At 35.4% G+C, this 21,518-nt stretch overlaps 1 protein-coding gene across 1 annotated transcript; it reads right to left on the bottom strand.

Moving 5' to 3' along the window:
• Positions 1-5,705: 5,705 nt before the first annotated feature.
• LOC139858467 (uncharacterized) lies at positions 5,706-8,048 on the bottom strand. The gene has a single exon (XM_071847320.1). The coding sequence runs from the start codon at positions 6,656-6,658 to the stop codon at positions 6,266-6,268; it is 393 nt and encodes a 130-aa protein (XP_071703421.1). The 5' UTR covers positions 6,659-8,048; the 3' UTR covers positions 5,706-6,265.
• Between the last annotated feature and the right edge of the window lie 13,470 nt (positions 8,049-21,518).

The following is a 21,518-nucleotide window of genomic DNA, read 5'->3' on the forward strand; positions in this document are numbered from 1 at the left end:
TATCTTGATGTGTTTCGTACGACTATGAAACACCGGATTCTTCCCAAGATGAACCGCACTTTGATTATCACAATCTAAGACGCAATAGTCTTGTCTTTTACCCAACTCACCTAAGAAGTTTTTCATCCAAACAAACTCTTTAGAAGCTTCTGCAATAGCCATATATTCGGCTTCGGTGGTTGATAAAGCAACACTCTTTTGTAGTCGAGACATCCAACTAACCGCCGTCTTCCCTATTGTGAAAACATAACCCGTAGCGCTTTTCCCCGAATCGTCACATCCACCCAAATTAGCATCCGCATAACCTCTAAGTATGACATTGCTTTTAGAGAAGCACAATCCCATATTAGAAGTACCTTTCAAATAACGAAGTAACCATTTAACCGCTTCCCAATGCTCTTTCCCCGGATTAGACATATAACGACTTACAACTCCCACTGCGTGAGAAATATCGGGTCTTGTACAAACCATGGCATACATAACACTACCCACGGCCGATGCATATGGAACCTTTTCCATCTCCATTTTGTCTTCTTCCGTTTTAGGTGATTGACTTTTTGATAGCTTTATCGTGCTACCCAAAGGCATAGAACGAGCCTTTGAATTTTCCATGTTAAACCTCTCTACAACTTTCTCAATATATTTGGATTGAGACAAGTATAGAGTACCCTTCACACGATCACGCACAATACTCATGCCAAGTATTTGCCTAGCACCACCAAAATCTTTCATCTCGAACTCATGGGAAAGTAATCCCTTCAATTTGTTAATTTCGGACATGTTAGAACCTGCAAGTAACATGTCATCAACATACAACAATAAGATTATATAAGAAGACTTGAGTTTCTTCAAGTAGCAACAGTGATCCGCTTCACATCTTAAGAAACCAATCTTCTTCATAAAATCATCAAACTTCAAGTACCATTGCCGAGGTGCTTGCTTCAATCCATACAAACTTTTCTTTAGCTTACAAACCCACTTCTCTTTACCCTTTACCTCAAAGCCCTCGGGTTACCTCATATAGATCTCTTCATCAAGGTTACCATGTAAGAATGCGGTCTTCACATCTAGTTGCTCTAGATGTAAGTCCTCGGATGCAACCATAGAAAGTATCAAACGAATAGTAGTCATCTTCACCACCGGTGAAAATATCTCTTGGTAGTCAACTCCTTTCTTTTGTTGAAAGCCTTTAACCACCAAACGAGCCTTGTACCTTTTCTTGCCATCCAACTCATTCTTGATTCGATACACCCATTTACTTTGCAACGCCCTTTTATCATGAGGTAACTTCACTAGTGACCAAGTTTTATTCTTCTCAAGTGACCTCATCTCTTCTTTCATGGCAAGCTCCCATTGTATGGATTCTTTTGTCTTTCTTGCCTCAAAGTAACTTTCGGGTTCACCATTCTCGGTATAGAGCAAGTAGTTTGCTGATGGAGAATACCTAGGATTAGGTTTGGGCACTCTAGTCGAGCGTCTTATTGTAGGAGCAACCGAAATGGTTGGACCGATTTCATTTGTGTCCTCCTCATCACTAGAACTCGTACTATGTTCGGAATCATCACCGCTTTCCGAACCATCTCCATCATTAGCATTTTACGACGCCTCACCGTTAATTGGCAATTCATTGTTACCCGTACTCCCACTAGAACCTGCAAGATCATCAATAGAAACATCATCAAAAGTAACATGACTCGGTTTAGAACTCCCCGTTTCCGGTTTGCCATAGACCGAATCTTCATCAAAAGTAACATCGCGAGAACGAATTACTTTTCTAGCCTCGTTATCCCAACAACGATAACCCATTTCATCCGACCCGTAGCCTATGAAAATACACTTCTTTGACTTAGCTTCAAGCTTGTCTCTATCCTCATCTTTGGTCTTCACATATGCATTACACCCAAAGATCCTAAGGTGACCATAACTCACCTTCTTACCTTGCCATTCTTCCTCGGGAATTCGGAAACCCAACGGTGTTGAGGGTCCCCTATTTATCAAATAAGACGTCGTATTTACCGCATCCGCCCAAAACATCTTAGGCAAACCGGCATGTAGTCTCATACTCTTAGCCCTTTCATTTAACGTACGATTCATACGTTCGGCGACCCCATTGTGTTGCGGTGTCTCCGGTACTGTTTTTAACATTCTAATACCGAGCTTTGCACAATGGTCTTTAAACTCAAGACTACCATATTCCCCTTCATTATCTGACTTCAAGCACTTGACCTTCAAGTTAGTCTCATTTTCTACCATAGCTTTACACTTCACAAAAGTATTAAATACATCGGATTTAGCTTTAAGAAAATAAACTCATACCTTTCGAGTGGAGTCGTCAATGAAGGTGAAATAATAGCGAGAACCTCCATGTGATTCTACATTGGTTGGACCAAACACATCCGTATGAACAAGCTCCAATTTCTCCAACTTAGGAGCATTTCCCGATTTCCCAAAAGTCACCTTCTTTTGCTTCCCATATACACATGGTTCGCAAAATCCAAGTTCTACCTTTTTCAAATCTGGAATTCTCCCACTCGAAACAAGCATCTTCATACCCTTCTCACTCATATGCCCGAGTCTTCGGTGCCATAGAGTTGATTCGAACTCAACATTAACCGTAGCAACCACTGTATCTTCATCAAACACTTCAACCATATAAAGAGTTCCCCTTTTATGTCCACGAGCCACTACACAACTACCCTTAACCACCTTCCATTGGCGGTTTTCAAAAGTAACCGCGTTACCTTCATCATCTAATTGACCAACCGAAATAAGTTTCCTTTTTAATTTAGGAATGTACCTTACGTTTTTCAAGGTCCAATTAGAGCCAAGAGTAGTCTTCAATACAACATCTCCAATGCCCTCTATATTGAGTTGTTTGTTGTCGTCCAATCTCATCTTGCCTTGATATGATCGAAAATTCTTCATCATGCTTTTGACATGAGTAGCATGAAACGAAGCTCCTGAATCCAAAATTCAAGACTCCATAGAATTTTCAACACTACACAAAAGTGCATCATCACTTTCATCTGCGGTCAAGTTCACACCTTTCGTCGGACCATTTTTACAATTCCTTTGAAAGTGCCCTTTTTGATTGCAACCCCAACAAACAGCTTCACTTCTATCTTTCGATGGATACCTCTTCTTAGAATTCTTTCTACCCTTCTTCTCACCGCGATCAAATTTCCTACCACGGTTGTCAGTACTTAACAAGGAACCGGATGTCGATTCCCCTGAGTTTCTCCTACGAGTATCTTCACCAAGAATCAAATCTCTTATTCCTTCAAACGCTAGCTTAGTAGTTCCCGTAGAGCTACTAACTGCGGTAACCGTACCCGACCAACTTTCCGGTAATGATGAAAGCAAGATTATTGCCTTTAGTTCATCATCAAACTTAATCTCTACCGATTCAAGCCTTGAAACGATATTATTAAATTCATTGATATGATCCGTTGCACTCGTACCTTCCTTCATCTTTGTATTGAACAATTGACGCATGAGAAATACCTTATTAGAAGCGGTAGGTTTCTCATACATGTTAGAGAGTGCTTTCAAGCAAGCAAATGTCGTCTTCTCATTCACAACGTTGTATGCAACGTTCTTAGCAAGTGAAAGACAAATCGCACCCAAAGCTTGACGATCCAAAAGCGTCCAATCGGCATCGCTCATGCTTTCGGGCTTGGTCTCTAACAGAGGTTGATGTAGCTTCTTTTGATACAAGTAATCTTCAATTTGCATCTTCCAAAAGCCAAAGTTTCTCCCATCGAATCGGTCGATTCTAAACTTTCCGTCTTCCGTCATCGTTCCCTTAACGAAACCTTGTGCTCTGATACCAGTTGTAAGGATATTAGGACCCAAAACAACGCAAGTGATTCAACAAGATCACTCACCGATAGTAATTCTACAAGATTACTAACCCACTTAATGAACGAAAGATTATAAATGCAAGAAATGTAAATCGACACAAGAGATAACGTGGTTATATGCAATCGTTGTGATTGCTTTAGTCCACGGACCAACTAGAGAATGTATTTACTGAATATTTGTGGTGTGTTTACAATGAGTTACAAAAGGGTCTATTTATAGAATGGTTTAAGGAGTAAGCTAAAAACAATTCCTTGAAGCTTCATGTGAGTTTCCTGACAGCTTCATGGAAGCTACATGTGAGTTTCCTGACAGCTTCGTGGAAGCTACATGTGAATTTCCTCACAACTTCGTGGAGGCTACATGTTAGTTTCCTAACAACTTCGTGGAAGCTTCGTGTGAGTTTCCTGGAATCTTCCCTCTAATTGTTTAAAGTTCTCCATATCTCCAACAATTGTCACCCTCTACTAGAACTTATAATCAGTTTGCTTTCATATGCAACTAAGGCAAGTATATATACAATAATCCATAACTACAAATATGGAATTTTAATTCTTGTCTTAATATTGATCATCTTAGCAAACCATTTTCCCATAAGAATCTATTAACCAAATTATAATCTCTTTCTTATACTTGAGATTCTTCTAAACCTGTGTTCGATAGCCCGACATTAGTGATGTTAGTTGTGGTTACATCCATAAGTAGCTTACACATCATTTCCATATATTCATCTACGATGTGTTTAATAAAAGTATGTAGTTGGTAGCTGAAGCTGAAAATCTATGACTGAAGCTTATATTTGAAGCTAGTAATTGTAGCTTATGTTGTTGCTAAGTGTTTGACAAAAGTAACTAGAGCTTAAGGGTACTAAATGACATAAAAGAAACACAAAGTAAAAAATTATATTAGAGGTATTTACGTAATTTCTTCTTTTGAAGATTCAAACTTATCTTTAAACACTATTATTTCATGAAGTATTTTCTTTAATAAGCTCATAATTTTTTGTTAGCGAAACAAAATTACTAGTTTGAACTTATGAAAGAATAAATTTAAGCTCATATAACTACAATAGGCTTATATATCAAACATATTCTTGTATGAAAAATACAAGTGTTGCCATCATTTGAAATATTTTTGTGGTAAGAGAACAGTTTCTAATGTTATCTCATGAAATACGCACATCTAATAAAACATTGAAAAATAGCCCAGTGATGTTATTTGAAAAAGGTTTCACATTAATTAGCATGAAGTGCTTTTTGTATATTATCACAAAACATATATACTCCGTACCATATTTAGTTTCCCTTCAATTCAAAGGTTAAAAATAGGAAGAGGAAGTATTGAATCTTGTTTCTAGCGATGATGCTATTTGCCCTGTTTAAATAGAAAACTAAAAATAAACAATTGGACATGTGGGACTACTCTGTTTCAGGTAATATGTGGGGATGTTTCGTGTACTTTAAGTTCCATGTGCAGGAATATATCACCAAAACTAGCAACACCAATAATTCATATTGAAGATGCTTTTAATTAGAAATATTAACTTTTCGAATGATAAATTCTTGAATTTCTAATGTTTCATGAACATATCAATATGAATCATATCGTATTTTTCATGTAAAGGAAGAACGTGTTTGCATCAATAAAGATAAATATATAAGTACAACATTCCTCTATATGACGTCGCCAGTGAAATAAGAATGATTGTTTTGCCTTAGAAAACACTTGATGACTCTTTGCAGTCGATTACATCTGAATTGAAAGTTTGAAACCCTCCCGACCCAATAATACACACACTGCAGATTTAACAACTGCAGATTGTCATAGTCTACAATACCATTTAAGGGGTGTTGATTTCATCACACTAATAATAAAATCTTGGTACATTGTAACATTTCATAAAGTAGTTAGTAGTTACTAACACTCAATGGGTAGCAGATGTGTCTATGACATTTGTTGTGTTGTGCTCCACTCAAATGCAGGAGCCTTAATGGATAAGTTCCAATAATGAATCTAATGGGTCAATGGGCCAACGCTCATCCAAATTATTTCAAAAGGCATCAAGCCACCTAATCTGGTATATTAAGAATAGCTAATCATCATCATCAACGTAATAATGTACAGTAATTATTAAGCAAAAGTACGTTAATTCTTTTGACAAGTAAGAAAAAAGTTTTTTTTTTTTTTTTGGCTCAACGTGTCCATTTTGTCACCTTGAATCATAACACAGTTATAAGCTGTACCGTATTTTAGGTTCCGACTTTTTGGTCTCAACTTTCGACAACCACTATGGATTTGATTTTTTCCGATATTTGAAAAGCAGATTACTTACTCGTGGGTTTCAAGTTTTAATAAAAAAACACATAAACGAAAGACTAAAAGGAGCAACAAAAATAATTCGATCCTAAGATTTCTTAGCAGCAGCATCCTCTTCATTCATCTTCTTCTCCCATTTCCTCTTTCGGTAATCTGCAAGCATCTGAGGCATTTTCTTCATTAATTCAGCCGTGTTTGCTCGTTTCTCTGCTGATATTCTGTCACATTTGTGCCCTTTTCTTTTAGTTCTCATTTCTTTCTTTTCAGGATCATACGGCCAATCTTCTCCAGCTAACAAAACTTCTTTACGAAGGCGGGCCCTACGTCGTGCACTAATCCCAAGAGGCTTCCATGCTCCTAGTTGCCAATATCCCCAAACCCCCTTTGAGAGCTCATCTTTGTATTTTGTTAATTTGTCTCGCCAGGGATATTGGAATTCGCTGACGGATTTTGCAACAGTTTTGATTGAATTTCCAGCCATTTTGCTAAATAAGATTCTAAGTTGAAAACATCTTTGGTCAGCTTTTTCAGGGTGGTTAATATCTAATAACTGAAAAGAATGAAAAAATCGAATACACTATACACTAAATTATATTATTATTGATACTATTAAAGTAAAGAGAATAATCATACATTCATACTCCTAACTGATATTACCAGACTCGTGTATATAAATCGTACATGAACAGAAAACAACTCAAATATAGATGAAGGGTTTACAAAAATGCAATAAACAATTAAACATACAGTCACATAAAAAATTTTACAGGATACAGATGGTACACTGTACACAGCATGCAAGGTTCCACTACTAAGAATGAAAACAAGGTTATGCAGAAAGTAGTTATAATACACGAACAGGCGGCAAGTGAAATGATGATCATTTTACAAAAAGTTCAATTGCTCAAGTATGTTACTTAAAGGCAGAAGACAGTTATTTGAGGATGAAAATGAAACAACATTCACTAGTTTGTTTAAGCACTCTTTAAGACCGTTTGTAACGCGCCCGGCAATGGTCATCGGTGCCACCAACACGCCATTAACGCGGCGTGTTGGTGGCTCTTGAGTCCGGCATGCTGGAACCAGGCACAGAGAAGGTGAAGGCGTGCCTGGATGATTTCGTCGGCGTGTAATGTTTTGGTTGGTCGGTGATATAAACATCTGCATACTGAATTCGAACATATACATTCACGCATATACATTCCAACATATACATTCGCATCATATCAAACACAATACTTTCATACCATGAATTCGAACATATACATTCACGCATATACATTCCAACATATACATTCGCATCATATCAAACACAATACTTTCATACCATGAATTCGAACAAAGTTTCCATTGATGTGCATTACGGGGGTAGAGATGAGTATGACTGGAAGTCATACGTTGACGGGGAAAAAATCTTTTGAAGATTTCTGACTTTGATTGGTCAAAGTTAAGAAAGTTCCTCGAAAAAGAAACACCATACGTATTTACGGAAATTGTGTATTTCGACGAAGAGAAGCAATTGTTGATGTTTCTCTTTACGGATGAGCAATGGGATGCGTAAAAAGAGCGAGCCAAGACACGACCTTGTCGAATTGAGTTGTATCTTGTAAACATAGGCCAATCAACTTAGAATCGGCCGCCCTCCGATTCGAGTTCTCTCGAGTCAGGCTACGTGAGCCAAGACTCGTTTGACGGAAGAAATTAAAATTGTTTTATGTACTCGTTTTTAAATTAATTTATTTTTCATTTTTAGGAATTAAGTTTTAATTTTAAATAAAGTAATTAAGGACTTTTATTTATTTATTTATTGTAATTTTTATTTTTAAGACTTTTATTAATGTAATCATATTATTAATTTTTATTTTAGTGTGTTTTATTAAATTAATTTGTTTTTATACTTAAAAAATAATAATGTAATATAACTAATTAAGCAAAATAAAAACTAAAATCAAGAAAAATGAAAAAGAAATAAAAAATACCCCACCCCTACCCATCTAACACGCCACTCAGCACGTCACCCATTATTTACCAGTTTACCAGCACGCCCATCAAGCACTCCACCCTAGCCAGCAACACGCCAACGCGCCCATCCAAGTTAAAAATGGTCTAAGCTGCATGTATGAATGCCTACCTATTGCTATCATTTAGTCATTCACAACAAAATAAACGTGATTTTGAATGTGTTAAACACAAAAGTAGTTGCTTTACTTAGAAAAAAAGCTTCACCAATTGCAACTATAACAAACTAACAATGCTTATAGGTATAAATGCATGCTCTTAAGATCATTCTCTAACTCAACCTTTATTAAAATAAAATAAGTTTATCTTCTAATTGTTTCAATTATCCACGTCATCTATTGATGTGACTCCATGTATCCCTATGTTCAGCACAAAAAAAGTTATCTTCCTAATTTCATTAACATGTGGTTTAGCCCTAATTTCATCAACATGAGGTGTTATCCCTAAATTCATTAACTTAAGCTTTTATCCCTTAATTCATCAACATAAGGTTTTATCCCTGATTCCAACTTAGGTTATTAATTTTATTAATTATTATTATTATTATCATTATCGATATTATTATCAAGTTTTAATATGTTTGGAATAACGATAACAAAAATGCGATATATGGACGAAACAATATTCTGCATATCATACAGAAGCAAAATCAAAAAAGCCAGTTTATTATGATCAACAATATCAAATTCAACATCAGAACAACATTAATAAATTGCTAACAACGCTCATATAGATAGATACATATACAAGTATATAACGTAGAGTAAAAGAGGCTTAACTGGATTCACAAGATGTGGACTTGAACAGAGTGAAAATGAAAAAACCTAGTAGAAATCGAAATACAAGGTTTTCTGGTTGGTTATAAGATAGTTACAATTTTTCCCCTACATTTACAAATTAGCATAGATTGCCCCCCTAACTTTTAGTAGTAGTTAAATCTTCTATCTATCTATTATCTATTATCTATTTCTATCTATCTATTATCTATTCTATTTATTTATTTATTTATTTATATATATTTATTTATTTATTTATTTATTTATTTTATTTTTTATTATATTATATTATTATACACCTTATAAATCATGAAGATTAATCCTATGTGGCACTCCCTAATTATATCTTAATTAGAATTGCTGACATGTAAATTACTTAGTTAATTACAATTATCACTAATTAATCAACGTTGTCATCTCTAATACTATCTTTGAAAAAAAAAAAAACACGCAGTAGGATTCCCCATTGTTCTTCTCCTACGGCGCTCTCATGAACCCTAATTCCTAAATATCAACCGACAACGCAATTCAACCTCTATTTATCCTTAATCATACATAAATTATTAATACGAAGTATCTATCCTCCCTGTATTCTCATCGAATTCGTTAGCGGAATACAAATAGATGACGGAAATTCATACTACAAACACTATTTTTTGGCGATCTTTATCTATGTACAAATTCGACGTGGTTGATTTAAACTGTCGATTTCAACCGAATTCATATCATATTCTTTGTTTCTACTCTCGAATTTGTGTTATTGATATAAAGGTTTAACTTTTTGTTATGTTTTATGATTCCCGACAGATGAAAATCATTGATAATCCTAGTCATGTGGATTCCACCATTGAAGTTGAAAGAGATTTGCGTGTTCGTGATGATACAATTCTTGTCCTTTGTAGTGTTGGTGGAGACTTAAGTGAATCATTTATTGTTAATATACAAATGAAACGTGATGAGGTTTTAAGGGAAGCTTTTATCAATAAACTTGATTTGAAGAAGGCGGAACCATTGAAGAATCTTATACAGGTACAATCTCTAATCAGTATGCATCATTTTACCATATATTTTCATCATCTAACAAAGCTTCTTTGCATAAAGTGTATCATATGATTTGTTTGCATCTTAGCTATCTTGTAATTATAATTTTTATCTGAATTTAAATCTATGGTTTAAGTCGTGTGTAAACTGAAGACTTAACCGGAGTAATCTAATAATATGTATCAATAGCTTCACATTCTTGTGTTTATATCCCAATCTGGACACATCAGTTTATGCCCATATCTTTTAACATGATTAATATCTTCTCATTTTAATGAAGAATTTGTAAAGGTGTGCTCTGGAAAGGTGAACTCTTAACAAACATTAACACTGGAATGAATAATATATTGAGTTCTACATTCTAAAAAACGGAGAGCGGAATTATCAATGTATAAACCATAGCGCAAAATTACATTAGATTTTCTTCACAGTTAAAGTCTTAGTTCATTAGCTTAGATTTGTATTAGTTTTTTAAAAGGATATGTAATTAGATTTTGTACGGTATTATCAAGGTCTAAACTCTAAACCCTAAAAATGCCTTGCTCTTCACAATTGAAATGTATAAGATGCACGAATATGATGTGATAAAGATGAAATTTGACTTTGGATTCAAGTTATAAACATTAGCGCTAAATTACACTAGACTTTCTTTATACATGCATAGTGTTGGTATTTATCTCAAAATTGGACCTTCTGATGGGCCAAAGTTAATTAGCAGTACCCTTCATGTATCTTGTGTGTGTAGTACAGCCTACAGATAGAATTAGCATGCCATATATTATTAAGGTATAAATTTTATGATTACAATTTACATGGCAAAAAGCTGTTTTATTGGTGACCCATTTCTACAACTGTGACAATGGTTATTCTTTTCATTAGCTGTGAGGGACCTTCTATGCGTAAGAATTGTTGCATGATGTATCGATTAGACAAGCAATGCTATCTCATTTTCTCAATGTTTAGGCGATGCATGTTGTTCGCATGATATTTCTTCCAGTTCAATTGGTAAGGAGACTTCTATGACATTGTATACATGGTCGAGCAGTTTTGTCAGCTCGATCTTTTGGGATGAACGATTAGTTTTCGAGGGTTTTGAGTCAACAACTGGATTATTACTCGAATAATCCTAACACTGATAGGATTAATCATTTAAAAGGTGAAATGGGTCAGGTGAGTTCTGAATATCAATTTAATGAATAATGTTTATTTAATAAAATAAAAATGTTGTATGTCTGAATCTTGAGATGTGTTTATTTGAGAGATAAATGTGAACAGGTTAAGATCTCTTTTTTGTTTGAAACTACTTTCATTCTTATTCACTATGCATGTGAAGGACTGGCAATTTGGGCGTGTTTGTGTGTTGACCTGCCCTTGCCCAGCTCATTTTAGTTGTTTCAATGTTAAGATTATAGTTTGATGTCCAAAGTTTGTGTTTCATTTCAAATACTTTGTGTTTAAAGTATCATTTAATGTTAAGTGATGAACAATGGTGTTGTTGTGATGAATAATTGCTCTACACATGTGTTGAATCTATAATTATCGAAATTTGTAGGATCTTCGCAAGTTTGGCTACAACGGTGAAGCCCACCACGAAGAATCGAAGAGCAATCTATCAGGTACTTAAATTTACTTATTTACACATTATTATCAGTTACATACAAGTAGATTGTGTAGTTTTCGTACTATAGAACTAAACGTGTTGTTTGAATGACATACCACTTCACAAATAGAATTCCAAAAGTAAGTCTTAAAACTATAGGAATTTTAATATTTGTGTTGATAGTAATGATCTATCGTCGATCATTATTGAAAGTATGTCCTGAGGATTTTGCATTATTAACACAAGTTAGCTATCTATAAAAGGTTGATACTCAAACAATGCTAAGTGTCATAAGTAGAACCTTTCAAAACCTGAAAGATTGTAGGGTGATGTGTAGTAAGAATATGTACACTTTAGCTAACTTAACTGGCTCATTAGAAAGCCCTGTAGCATTCGTAATTTGACAATAGTTGGTATTGCTAAGTACCCACCTTTTATTATTCCATCATAACTTAATAAGTAACATGGATTAACTTAATAAATGGGTCATTCGCTTTGGTTAGTAAATTGGTCACTTAAACATCTTACAACATTTATAATGTTGTTGCATCTATTCAATACAACTACAATATCTGGTATAATACTACATCTATTTGGTACTGCAATAACACATGACTAATAGCAGTAGCACATGTTGGTATGTGTTCTTGCAGATAATCTGGATATGGCAAAAGGTGATATGAACAAATATTTGGATCAGGGGTATGTGGCACAAGAGGATTAGGTACAACATTGACTTTTGTAATAAGTCAACAATGAGTTGATTAGTATTAACTTTTTCATTATGCAAGGATGGGTTATGGGTAAAATTAAGTATATAAATTTGATAACTATGAAGTAAATCGGGTTAAAATGGTTAAAAATTGCTTAAATTATACTCAAGTTACAACATCCTCATTTGAGTTATTTATAAAAATTAATGTATTTTTTATATAATAGTTTTCGTTATTCATATTTTATATATTAGTATTTTTACAGTACTAAAAAGAAAAATGAGTAAACAATATGGCTAGGTCAACACAGTCTATTTTGACCCATTACTAACCCGCCCAATTTACCACCTGATATTGCCTAAAAAATGAAATATGCCCTTCGTTAGCTTCTATTTTTTATTATGTCATTATGACGGGCTGTATTTATTTAGGCAAATAGTGTCATCAATATGAATGAAAATTTGTGACGACCCGGAAATTTCCGACCAAATTTAAACTTTAATCTTTATATTATTCCGACACGATAAGCAAAGTTTTTTAAGTTAAATCTCAAGAATTTTAAACTGTGTTCATACATTCATTATAACCTCGACCAAATTCCGACGATTCACGAACCGTTATATATAAATAGATATGTATATGTATATATATATATTATAACTTGATAATATTAATAAAGTATTAAACGTATAATACTTTACACGAACGTATTTGTTTCAATATGATTTTCGACGAAATTAAAAAAATATATATTAAATGATTGAATTATCAGAAACATTGAATTATGATTACAAGTCTCTGTTGAGAGGTCCACTATGATTTGAGAAAATCTATTCCTCTTAACGATATTCAGAATAATTTGTAAAACTATTTATAAATAAAAACAAAAAGTATCATTTACGAAAGTTAGACAAAAGTTAGTGGAGAATTGGTTTCCATAATATTCTATTAATCTATTTTCAAACGTACAAAGACGTTTTCAGTTTAAAAATAACTTTATTATTAAAACGTATATAACTTTTATAAATATCTAGAATCACTTTTGACAACTCATTTGTGACGATCGCTCCAAATCCATTTGGCCGAATACGTCATTCATTGATTTCATTGCGAGGTATTTGACCTCTATATGATACGTTTTATAAACATTGCATTCTTTTGAAAAGGCACACCATAAATGAATATTAAATCAAAGGTTTTCAACATCTGATGATTTCTACATATAAACAATCACCTTATATAATAGTTTACAACAGTACTTCCGTTGACAATGCAGTCTAAATAAGGTACATGGTGATGAATTGATGAATGCAACGTTTTCTTGAAAAATATGCCATGTAAGACTCCATGCACATAGATTGTCTATCATATAAGCAAACAGCGGAAGACTTCTAGGGAACCTGAGAATAAACATGCTAACAAGTGTCAACACAAAGGTTGGTGAGTTCATAGTTTTAGTGTTTCGCATAATCTGCATATAAAAGTGGATAACAAGATTTCAGTTGTTTCATCCAGAAACGTTTATCAAAATATTCTACGAAATTGAGCACCCTGGTAACTAAACTTAACGTATATATAATTTGTACCCTTTGTATAATCATCTTAATAATACACGCAAACCAACGTGTACGCTTATCAAATAGCATACGTCCGTTAAAAGGCTAGTGCTCTAGCTCGGACGGGGATATCAAGCCCTATGGATCCATATACTACTACTCGCGCCCACCAGTTCTTATGTAGCGACCCGACCAAATCGTCATTGACGGCGCCGACTACTTAGGTCCCGTTACGTGGTCGTAGTCCCTATATGAGACTCGTTTGACCAAAATTATGTCGCATTCATTTGAAAAGTACAAGACTTACAAAGTTTAGTTTAACAAGCGGATCGACAACAAGTTTAAGTTTACAAAAGTTATAAAGTACGAATGAAATATTTAGCGACATAATTAGTTTAAATCACAGTTGCTATAAATAGCGTAAATATGTAGACCAAGGTTTGAATCCAAAAAGTGCTATCCCTAGCGTATGTATGTATGTATGCTTGACCCCAAGCAAGTAATCAAAGTGTGCGGAAGCATGTATCAAGTAGCCAAGTATGAACCTAAGAAACATATAGAAAACTGTCAACGAAAAACGTTGGTGAGATCATAAATGTATTTGTAAAAGTATATTTTGAACCACAATAGTTTGTATAGATGATTATCCAAATCGTATTTATTCCGAAGAATGTAGTTTGTATTGCGAGCACCCAATTACCAAAGCTTAACTGAATCTTCCCTCTGAATTTTGAATATAGTGTTAGAACATACACTATGCACGTTGAAATTATATTTCATCCACTAACGGTAGCGAACCGTCTGAATGAGGGTTCGTTAAACCCGTATGGCCACACAACATAATCACTCGCTTACACTTACACCCTGCAAGTGGAACTAATGATAATTGGATTGAGGACTTTTGTTCTAACTCGTCTGTATCTTTGTATTCGCATTTGTGTTCAAAGTATAAAAGTATGAAAAGTATATATACATGTGAAATGTATATAAGTATGTAATGTATATGTTTCTCAGCCCACGATTTAAAAGAATAAAAGTATTTGCAAAGGTGGGACTATGATCTCACCTCGAGTGCACGAGTATAAAAGTACTTCACAAAGTAACGTATGCATGAAAGTTGTTTAGCCTTGACCTAAACAAATAAGTTGTATCAATTAACCGGTTACGACACAAGGTCGGGTGAAATGTGTTCAATTAGTCCTATGGCTCGTTACGACTCGAATAGTATAGCATGTGAATCACGTTGTCAAGTTTCATGCAAGAATCAAGTATAAAAGCATGTTAGAACGATTGCATAAAAGTTTGGTTAAGTTTGACTAAAAGTCAAACTTGGTCAAAGTCAACGAAAAAGTCAACACGTTCGGGTCGGGTCCCGAACTATTTTTCTAAGCTTAGAAATCATATATGAACATGTTGGCCAAGTTACATGTTAATCGGAGGTGCGTAGCATAGCAAACATTTTTCATAAAATGGAAAAGTTGGACAGAAGCTGGACGCGGCTTATGTCGCGCCGCGACCAGGGTTGCCGCGCCGCGGCCTTGGTCGTGGTCTGGTGTCTGTCAGTTACAAATGTTCAAGACTTGGTAAAACTTCAAACAAACGCAAAACGCAAACCGCAAACAATTAGAAGACGTATCTTATACCGTTGGAAAGCTCTTTTGACAAGGAACACAACTAAACATGTTTCATCAAACAAAAACAACATTTTCCATAACCGATTTCTCGTCAAGTGATCATTTAAAAGTCCATTTTCAAAGTTTCAAGTTCATCAATTGCATTTTAAGTTTCGGGAATCCAATTCACACATATGATATGCCGTTTTGAAGGTAATGAAGCATACATTACTACTAAACACTAACAATTAACATTCCATGGCATTTAAGCATCCAAAAGTTCATGTCAAGAACTATCAAACCCTAGTCAAACATCACAAAATCATTAATCGGGTTTTTGAAGTTTTCTTAATCAACCTACGCATCAAAACGAAGCTAGTGATACTAGTAACACAATTAAAACATGCACTTTAACAATCTAACAACATTAACTCATCCAAAATCAAGGATTAAGCACACTCATTTCAAGTTCATGCTAGTTACTCCAAAAACAACAAATCGAGCAAACCAAACATATATTCATGTTAGACTTGAGCCATAGACACTAACTAACACCATTTCAAATCAAAAACAAGAATTTAGAGAAATCTAGAGTTTTAGAAATGTTACCCAAACGAGATGAGGTTGGTATCAAATTGTAGAGGATGAAGAGAGGATTCCAAATATGTAATTTGTTTTGAAGTTTGCTTCCAATCCCGAATTTAGATGATGATTCTATGAAGTTGGGGTTTGTGTGTGTTCTTGCTAGAGAGAAAGAGAGAGAGATGGAGGGATTGAATGGTGGTGATTGGGGTGGACTAGTTGACCTAGTCAACTAGTTTACCCCGTGTCAATTTTAGTCCCTCGAGTTTAGAAGCGGGTGCGGGATTTAGCCAAACGAATATTTTTAAAACGCTCGAGTAAACGGGTGATGTCAAAATTAAATAGCGGGAATATAATGAACGTCACTCACGGAAACTATTAATTTATATACGAAAGATTATGTTTAAAAAAAAAAGACGGTGTTAAAATTAAATTTAACGGAAAAACGCGGGATGTTACATTATCCACACCTCAAAAGAAATTTCGTCCCGAAATTTAGTTGGAAGTAGTAGTTGTTGAATCTTACTCGAGACCTTGCGTTGTAAATTCTACGAATAAGTGAAGGTACGTCCTTGAGTATTTCCACGAATTTTTGACGGTCGGGATCATATGTTGTTTTAAGGTTTGGCTTCACGATTTATGGTTTCAACCGGTCCTCCTAGGAAGTGAGGGTTATCGTCGATAGTGAGTTCATCAAAGGAGATAACAAGTTCTCGTTTCGCAAAACACGTCTTTGAGTTGATACATCGAATGTAGGATAAACGGAGACTCAAAATGGGTCGGAAAATCTAAACGGCTAGCGACGGGTCCAAAACTCCCCAAGATTTCAAAAGGATTAAAATATCACGGATTTTGTTTTCTATGTTTCCCGAAACGGACTGCACCTTTCCAAGGTGCGACTCTTAACGTGACGCGGTTTCCCACGTGGAATTTGAAATGTTTACGTCTAAATCGGCGTAGCTCATTTGGCGACAACGAGTCGTGTTGGGTCTTTCTTGGATATGGATAAGTTTTCTCGGTCGCTCATGCATAATCCCGGTCCCGGTGAATTGGTCATCGTTTACTTGGTTCGACAAAAGGAGAATGACGTTTCCGGTCACATGTGGTTTCAAAAGGAGTGACGTTAAAACTCGAATGAAAATCATTGTAGTACGAGGATTCGGTTAAAGGAAAATACTTTTCTCAAGTAAATTTGAAGTTGGTAATACAAACTTGTATTATGGTTTCCAAGGTTTAAATCGCATGTTTGTTTGGTCCGTCGGGTTGTGGATGGTACGCGGTACTCATGTCTAAACGCGGTCCCGAGGCTTTTTGTAAGTCTAGAAATGAAACGAGGATCTCGATCCGAAACGAGGTACATTTCCTTAAGGCATATCGAACAAGTTTGCTAGGAATTGAAAACGTTAGCTAGGACAAGTTTCTCAAGAAAATTCGCGTCGCGGAAGATTTATCGGTTTCCAAAAACGTTCGTCGGAACTATTCACCCTCGAGGTGAATACTAGTATTACGTGGAGAGTCCCTCCCTCCATTGAAAGTTTAAAATAAAGATTTCCTGAACCGGAATTACGAGGGTGATGCAAGAGAAGTTTCCGCCCCGATGTGAGCATAACGAGTAAATTGTAGTTAGTCAACAAGACTGCGCGAGGACGAGCTAGTATACCCGTGTGACATACGGTTGAAGTCGAATGGAATCGGTAATTCATTCGGAAGCATAAATATAATTTGACAATAATTGAAGGTGTGTCCCCGGTATGGTTGTTATAAATATTCTCGGAGTTTTCGGATGTCCAAACCTGAAAAGATGAAGTCATGTACATGGCACATGGTGGTGTTTAGGTTGATCGAGTCTAACCACCCTCACGTGTCACTAGAACTTTGGTATGTCTTACCGTAATATAACCACGTTGATCGAGTGTCGTTATATTACGCTAACTCATACCTCCATTCCCACATCACTCTATAGATTCAAGTTCGTGTCATCGCGAAAATCTAAAATAAACAAAATGTAACGACGTCTCAAACGTGACTCGTATTAAATCGAAAGAATTGGTGCAACTCTGAAGATGCGTTCCCCGAGGGAAGTGTATAGTTGATTGTTTACGTCAATGTGGTTCGAGTCAGACAATATGTATTTAGGTATGAAAAGAGTAACGAGTCATGATAACAAGTAGTACGCAACCGTAGCGATAAATAGTGATGACGATACTCATCTAGAGTAGTGACGGTGACTTTACAATACTCATGGATAGTAAGCTAAGATGGGGTGGATAACAACCAAAGAATTAGAGTTCCCGAGCTAGAGTGGCTAACGAAGTCGCGGTCATCCGTACGCGTATGAATCTTGAATTCACGTGTTTTACCAAAAATTGGCGGAATACGAGTTCGTATGATGAAAGTTTGGGTACCATTAAAAAGTTTGCCTAAGAATGATTCAAGTATAATGCACAAGTAGTCAAGTAAGTGTTATCTATAGCAAATGTATGTCAGAATGCAATGGCTAACTATCCGGTTGTAGTCTAGACTCACTAATGCGTCCTAACGACTCTGTTAGACACACTAATGCACGTCCTAGTTCCCTACAACCAACGCTCTGATACCATCTGTAGCGACCCGACCAAATCGTCATTGACGGCGCCGACTACTTAGGTCCCGTTACGTGGTCGTAGTCCCTATATGAGACTCGTTTGACCAAAATTATGTCGCATTCATTTGAAAAGTACAAGACTTACAAAGTTTAGTTTAACAAGCGGATCGACAACAAGTTTAAGTTTACAAAAGTTATAAAGTACGAATGAAATATTTAGCGACATAATTAGTTTAAATCACAGTTGCTATAAATAGCGTAAATATGTAGACCAAGGTTTGAATCCAAAAAGTGCTATCCCTAGCGTATGTATGTATGTATGCTTGACCCCAAGCAAGTAATCAAAGTGTGCGGAAGCATGTATCAAGTAGCCAAGTATGAACCTAAGAAACATATAGAAAACTGTCAACGAAAAACGTTGGTGAGATCATAAATGTATTTGTAAAAGTATATTTTGAACCACAATAGTTTGTATAGATGATTATCCAAATCGTATTTATTCCGAAGAATGTAGTTTGTATTGCGAGCACCCAATTACCAAAGCTTAACTGAATCTTCCCTCTGAATTTTGAATATAGTGTTAGAACATACACTATGCACGTTGAAATTATATTTCATCCACTAACGGTAGCGAACCGTCTGAATGAGGGTTCGTTAAACCCGTATGGCCACACAACATAATCACTCGCTTACACTTACACCCTGCAAGTGGAACTAATGATAATTGGATTGAGGACTTTTGTTCTAACTCGTCTGTATCTTTGTATTCGCATTTGTGTTCAAAGTATAAAAGTATGAAAAGTATATATACATGTGAAATGTATATAAGTATGTAATGTATATGTTTCTCAGCCCACGATTTAAAAGAATAAAAGTATTTGCAAAGGTGGGACTATGATCTCACCTCGAGTGCACGAGTATAAAAGTACTTCACAAAGTAACGTATGCATGAAAGTTGTTTAGCCTTGACCTAAACAAATAAGTTGTATCAATTAACCGGTTACGACACAAGGTCGGGTGAAATGTGTTCAATTAGTCCTATGGCTCGTTACGACTCGAATAGTATAGCATGTGAATCACGTTGTCAAGTTTCATGCAAGAATCAAGTATAAAAGCATGTTAGAACGATTGCATAAAAGTTTGGTTAAGTTTGACTAAAAGTCAAACTTGGTCAAAGTCAACGAAAAAGTCAACACGTTCGGGTCGGGTCCCGAACTATTTTTCTAAGCTTAGAAATCATATATGAACATGTTGGCCAAGTTACATGTTAATCGGAGGTGCGTAGCATAGCAAACATTTTTCATAAAATGGAAAAGTTGGACAGAAGCTGGACGCGGCTTATGTCGCGCCGCGACCAGGGTTGCCGCGCCGCGGCCTTGGTCGTGGTCTGGTGTCTGTCAGTTACAAATGTTCAAGACTTGGTAAAACTTCAAACAAACGCAAAACGCAAACCGCAAACAATTAGAAGACGTATCTTATACCGTTGGAAAGCTCTTTTGACAAGGAACACAACTAAACATGTTTCATCAAACAAAAACAACATTTTCCATAACCGATTTCTCGTCAAGTGATCATTTAAAAGTCCATTTTCAAAGTTTCAAGTTCATCAATTGCATTTTAAGTTTCGGGAATCCAATTCACACATATGATATGCCGTTTTGAAGGTAATGAAGCATACATTACTACTAAACACTAACAATTAACATTCCATGGCATTTAAGCATCCAAAAGTTCATGTCAAGAACTATCAAACCCTAGTCAAACATCACAAAATCATTAATCGGGTTTTTGAAGTTTTCTTAATCAACCTACGCATCAAAACGAAGCTAGTGATACTAGTAACACAATTAAAACATGCACTTTAACAATCTAACAACATTAACTCATCCAAAATCAAGGATTAAGCACACTCATTTCAAGTTCATGCTAGTTACTCCAAAAACAACAAATCGAGCAAACCAAACATATATTCATGTTAGACTTGAGCCATAGACACTAACTAACACCATTTCAAATCAAAAACACGAATTTAGAGAAATCTAGAGTTTTAGAAATGTTACCCAAACGAGATGAGGTTGGTATCAAATTGTAGAGGATGAAGAGAGGATTCCAAATATGTAATTTGTTTTGAAGTTTGCTTCCAATCCCGAATTTAGATGATGATTCTATGAAGTTGGGGTTTGTGTGTGTTCTTGCTAGAGAGAAAGAGAGAGAGATGGAGGGATTGAATGGTGGTGATTGGGGTGGACTAGTTGACCTAGTCAACTAGTTTGCCCCGTGTCAATTTTAGTCCCTTGAGTTTAGAAGCGGGTGCGGGATTTAGCCAAACGAATATTTTTAAAACGCTCGAGTAAACGGGTGATGTCAAAATTAAATAGCGGGAATATAATGAACGTCACTCACGGAAACTATTAATTTATATACGAAAGATTATGTTTAAAAAAAAAAGACGGTGTTAAAATTAAATTTAACGGAAAAACGCGGGATGTTACATCTTATAACTGGCAGTTAACAGTTACCAAAGCTAAGGGATTTTCGGTTTAACTCAGTGTAGAATTTAGTATGTACTTGTATCCATTGTGTTTAAAATAAAGTGCATGTATTCTCAGCCCAAAAATTTAGATTGCAAAAGCAATTAAAAAGGGAGCAAATGAAACTCACGCATATAAATATTGTATATCGGTTAATAAAGCATTTGCATGTATTCTCAGCCCAAAAATGTAGAGAGTAAAAGGGATCTTATAAAACTCACACAAATCAGTTTTAGTTTTTGTATTCATTTCATAAAACAGCGCATGTATTCTCAGCCCAAAAATATGTATAAAAAGGGATCAATGAAACTCACACTTTATAATTA

This window comes from Rutidosis leptorrhynchoides, chromosome 1, assembly GCF_046630445.1.
Source record: "Rutidosis leptorrhynchoides isolate AG116_Rl617_1_P2 chromosome 1, CSIRO_AGI_Rlap_v1, whole genome shotgun sequence".
In the NCBI taxonomy this organism is placed as follows: Eukaryota; Viridiplantae; Streptophyta; class Magnoliopsida; order Asterales; family Asteraceae; genus Rutidosis; species Rutidosis leptorrhynchoides.